The following is a 5,301-nucleotide window of genomic DNA, read 5'->3' as shown; positions in this document are numbered from 1 at the left end:
GAATATTTAACAAAATAATATATAAATAATTAATAATAGACAATTTTTTTTCCTTTTTGTTTTATCTAAAAATAAAATAAAATTTAAACTTCAAATTTTTTTTTTATAATTATTAAGCATTGGTTTAACCACTAATCTACCAGTTCTACTAGCAACCTGAGATTCGGTGTCTTGATCGGGTCAATGGTCGGGTCGGCTTTAATAAGTATGATTGGGACAATTAACTCGGTCATCCTCGAAAATAAATAGTAACCTCTCTCCTGCGAAGCTGCAATCTTTCCATCCTATCCAATTCTTCTCGTTGAAGCTTATTGCTGTCGGGTAACTTAGTAGACAATTTATTATCAAACATGAAAAGGGCTTTGAATTAATCACTAGGTTTAATTTTCACTGGTTGATCTAAATCTGATGGTGTATTATGAAGCACTTTTATTTCTATTAATTACTTTTTTTTGTGTTGGTTTTTTTTTAATCTTGCTATTGTTTTTCATAATTTGATTAATTTTAAATCACGGTCTGTTGTGTAATTTTTAGACAGCTGAAGCACAAAAATGGATCCCTTTGAGCTAGAGAAGGGCAGCAATGCCCTAAATACTGTGCCCAAACCGGATCTCCCCGGGACTGGGGTTAATAAAAATATGTGGAAGCAGATGGGCAATGAAGAAAAGAAGACTGCTGTCAACGAGGAAATGATAAGATTGAACAGGCTGCCCGCCAACAGCAGTTATGCTTCTCACCGATTGCGGGTCTTGGACAAAATGCTGCAGCTGCTGTCGATTCAGGTATGTGTATATTTTTGTTCAGCTAAAATCTTTGTTTTAAGTGCAATTGAAATTTTGGTGCTTACTAGATTTAAGGGGGCCGGATGGAAAGACCTCTTTCATATGGAGATTTTGGGTATTGAGAATTTGCTTGTATCTGAAATTATTATAAGCCCCGTATTGCCCCATTATTTGGATTTATAATGGGGGAATAGTGTTTTTTTGAAAAATGGATGGTTGTGAAAGAATGAAAAGTTTTCGATTCACGTCTAATATTATTTTATTGAAGATTGTGTGGTTGAAAATAAGATTGAAAAAAATTTAAATTAAATTGATGAGTTTTAATGGGAGCAAACGGGCTACTGTTACATTGATTCATGGTCAGCTCTCTACCATGCAATTGTGTTTCCTTGAACTGTTTCATATCGCGTCAAGTTCTGGTTGGTGGTAAGAATTAGTTTCGGTTTGTTCGAATGAGATCACAGAAAGATGTTAGAATTATTTCCGCAAGTTATTTAGGGAAAGGCATAGAGGGCATTGCGTATGCCACTCCACTAACCGGAAACTCTTTTAAGTCCCTTCTTTCTTCCCCATTGCCACTACCTTTATTAGTTACTCTTTTATCATGTGTTTAGTGAATATTGTTCATTTTATTTTGTATTGACTTTTGACGCGCATGTGATTTGTTGTTTCATTTAGTAAATCCTGGAAAAACCTTAAACTAAACACAATGTTTTATTGACAAATTGGAAAATTTACTAATTTGCACCAACAATAGTGAGAATCTAATATCTGTATTCAGTTACCAGGTGCTCGAGGAGAAAGACCAGGAGAGCTTCTTCTTTTTGAAAATATGACTAGATTAAATTACATATCTGAGCATTCTGAGGGTGGCTGCCTGGACGGGTGAGGGGACCCCGGGCCTTTACACCTCCCTTGTTGTGCCTTCCAGTTGGTCATCCCTAGATTAAACATATTCTTCATAGAAGCTGTCACTTTTAAAGTGAACAAGAATTTATGTTCAGTGCCAGTGTGAACAATTGGCATTCTAAAAACTCTTGATTTTCGTCGGAATATGTGAAGATACTACATTGTTCAGTAAAGCCAACATAATGTTTAACCTTTCCCTTTCCATATTTCTGCAACTAGATCGGACTAGACTCAGTTTCATTTAACCTGTTTTCTTTTACCCTTAGTCAAAAAAAAAATTGGCGTAAGCATACCATTGAGCTCACCCAATGAACTTTAATTTTCGTGTATGGATTGTCTTATGTAGCATGTGGCATGTGAAATTCTGATGTTTACTTTTATTTCAAATTACCAAAGTGTTATTTATTCTTGTTGGTAGAGAACCACATCTCAAGATGAGGAGTTGGAGTTGCTTTTTGCTGGGCTTCATATCTGAGGACATTTTAATATTTGAAGGCAGGTCAGTTTAGTCAAGTTATTTAGTGGTTCAAATTTGTTGCTTCATTTAGAGTTCTTTTCATATTGGGTCATAAATGGCTCAAAGCAGTTAGTGCCTTTGTATAAGGAACTGTCATGTTGAGAAGTACATTCATCCCAATTGGGTACACTCCCTCTCTAAGTTAAATTCAAACAACACTGTGGTTTTTCTTCATCTCCAATGGCTTCACTCGAAATTTTGATGATTTGCTATTTGAAGATAGTCAAGTGTAACTTAGACTGGTACATGATGCAATTTTGAATTATAACTTTGTCACGCAGATTTCAAACTCAAAAGTACGAGCTTTACACAGTGAGTTTCCACAATAAATTAATGATATAATTCAAAAAGGCTACTCCCTTTAGCATGCTGCGCTTTCCCCAAATTGATTTGAAATGATATAGTCAATGTGTAAACACAAATATGTACATATTTTGAAGTACTCAGCTTTTGTTTGCTCAGATCGTGTCCCGATGTGCAATTGAAACAAGAATAAAATATCATGGAGAATTTGTTGGTCTTATTTTGACTACGGATGACTGTAACAAGAACTAGATTTGTAGAAGAAGGGGGAGAAAGAGAGAATAGATAGAGACGTGAGAGAGGAAATATCGTGTATTAAATTTATTAAAAGTCTTAACTATAACAAAGCATTGAACCTCATTATATAGTGTTTTACAAAGTATAATTTAAGCAAGAAACAAAATATGGAATTAAAAAAAAAAAAAAAATCAAAGAAATCTTTTAAAATAAAGTCTAATTTAAAAGCTTGGGAAGTCATCATATAATATCTCTATGAATCTCCATCAATTTCCCTTTTAGTTTTTCAGTTTTGAGATTGACCAACAACACCTGCTTTTATGAATGGGGATATATTTGTTTTCTGCTATTTCTAATATTCAACTCATATTCCTCCTTATATTAGAAGTTAAAGTGGCTTGTGTAGTATGATGTATTCTAGGTGCACTCTTTTGTGGTTGATGGTTTTTGCATTTGCTTCATAGCTGGAGAAATTTTTCGTACTTGACATGGGGTTCATTATTTAGTTGTCATGCAACTGGAAGAACTAAACTTTTATATGAATACGATCTTCTCCTTCATGATTATGATTAATGTTGATACTTGATATCCTAACATCCAACATGATTTTGTCGCAGAAGGTTGAACCATGGAAGAAATTCTTCACTCAAAGAGTGCTGGAACATTACAATGCTCTAGAAGTGACTGTATTTATGGCTTCATGATAAGTACCATGTGAATATTTTGTGTTTCACTCTACTGGAATCTGAAGTTTGGTGTGGTTACTCTTTTTAATGTTCTACTGTGTAGTACCGAAGGGGCATAACTTCATAACATGCACATAAACAAAACTTGTTTTTGGCTTCAGCAAAGTGCATAAAATCAAATATATTATCCCAAAATGGAATCTTACATGAGATCCTAGGAGCACATTTTGAAAAGTTTTAAGAACAGGGAAGTATTGCGCGCCACAAAATTATCCTCAGTGTAATGAGCCCATAGCTTTCTCAACCTGCACATTATATGCACAAGATTAAGAACAGAACGTATATTTTCCCCAACACCTCAAAGAAAGAATACACCGTGCCCCAGTGCTGAACGGTACACCGTAGTCAAAGGGATGTTCCCTTGGGATGAAAAGGGGAAGCTGAAAATCAAGAGCTTAAGACTGTGGCCCATTCTACCTCAGCGCCTGTGATTTTCTTATTTGAGATTTTCTAGAAAATACCCTTCGGCTAAGGTAAAAATTAGGGGTGGATAAAATGTTCACAACAAACCAAACTAAACCAAGCGGTTCGATTCTGTAAAAAAAATTAATAGTTTTGGTTTTTTGAACCAAAAACCATTTGGTTTTGGTTCAGGTTCAGTTCTAGTTCAAAAACCAGAACCAGAACCAAACTTAATATTTAATTTTATATATAATAATTATTGGAGATCCTAATTTTATATTCATTAGAGATAGCCTATTAATAATTGAATACAGTTTATCAAATTGATTTTGGGTCATTACAGATAAACAATTCATTGGTTGTCTACATTCTAATTTTGTATTCAGTTGAATTATTTCTCCTTCATTTCTTTTCAATTTACACAACGTTGTAGCATACTAGTACCGCATTTCACCATGTCAGTGGAGTATCATTTAAAATTGAAAAATGAAATTAGTCAATTACTTAAAAAGTTTCTGAACTCTTTTTTTACCTTGATTGTGTGATGAGTTATTTGTATTCTTCACAAATAGAAGAAAATTCAATAAACATTCATGAAATATTAAACGGCTAATGTTGCCTGTAGAGTGGACTGTAAAAATTTTGGTAATTAATTTTTAATTGTAGGGGTGTGTCTTCAAAATTATTGCAATTAATCTAATAAATCATTGTTATTACTTATTAAACAATTTTTTTTTTTTATAAAAACGAAAACTGATTTGTGTATTCAAATTATGAATATATTTTGGTTGTTAGTAATGACTTTTTTGATCTCGACGATTGACATTTGAACTTTCTAAATATTTGATATTTATTTTCTTATTTAGATATACAATACTAATTTATATGATGTAAATCTAAAAATTTAAGAAATAAAATTAGAACCAAACCAAATCAAACCAAACCAAACCAAACCAAAACAGAACATTTCGATTCAGTTTGGTTTCATATTTTAAAAAAGATAATTTGGTTCCATTATTAAAAAAATCATTGGTTCATAGTTCGTTCGGCTCTCTTGGAATCAGAACCATATGAAACCATGTCCACCCCTAGTAAAAATATATAATTCTTTTATTTGAAATTAAGCAAATTGTATTAAGCCCCCATTTGGTTTAGATAAAAATTGATGGAAATACGATTAAAAAGTTGAGTCCCATAAAATACATGTTCAATGAGTACAAAGTGGTGGAGTGTGTCAAAAAATGTCATTTCCACCATCAATACTGCAGCGAGCTCAACTTCTCTTCAGGGACCTAGAATAAAAAAACTCGTCTAAATATATGCCTTCATTATATGAAAACTGTGGATGCGTACAAATCATTGAGGTGACTAGAACATGAGCACTTCTATGCGGCATTTTGCTGTC

The 5,301-nt window shown here is 33.2% G+C and overlaps 1 protein-coding gene and 1 long non-coding RNA gene across 3 annotated transcripts in view; one reads left to right on the top strand and one right to left on the bottom strand.

Annotated features, from left to right (window-relative positions):
• The first annotated feature begins 209 nt into the window (after nucleotides 1-209).
• On the top strand, nucleotides 210-3,594 carry LOC111397505. Its single transcript, XR_002703258.1, has 4 exons — nucleotides 210-321; nucleotides 535-782; nucleotides 2,110-2,190; nucleotides 3,366-3,594. It is a non-coding gene; the product is annotated as an uncharacterized LOC111397505 (long non-coding RNA).
• A 1,452-nt stretch (nucleotides 3,595-5,046) lies between these two features.
• The window catches only part of LOC111397504 (lysine-specific histone demethylase 1 homolog 2-like), a 2,977-nt gene continuing 2,722 nt past the window's right edge, over nucleotides 5,047-5,301 (bottom strand). Inside the window, exon 3 of one of the 2 annotated variants that reach the window (XR_002703257.1) lies at nucleotides 5,047-5,228. Coding sequence is in view for 1 of the 2 variants with exons in the window: in XM_023024469.1 (XP_022880237.1) it covers nucleotides 5,282-5,292 (11 nt within the window). In the remaining variant the exon portion in view is untranslated. Of the gene's footprint in view, nucleotides 5,293-5,301 lie in introns of both variants that reach the window. The other variant, XM_023024469.1, reaches the window with a different exon arrangement.

Source organism: Olea europaea, chromosome 7 (assembly GCF_002742605.1).
Source record: "Olea europaea var. sylvestris chromosome 7, O_europaea_v1, whole genome shotgun sequence".
Lineage (NCBI taxonomy): Eukaryota > Viridiplantae > Streptophyta > Magnoliopsida > Lamiales > Oleaceae > Olea > Olea europaea.
Note: the sequence above shows the minus strand (reverse complement) of the source record. Positions and strands in the feature narration are given on the sequence as shown.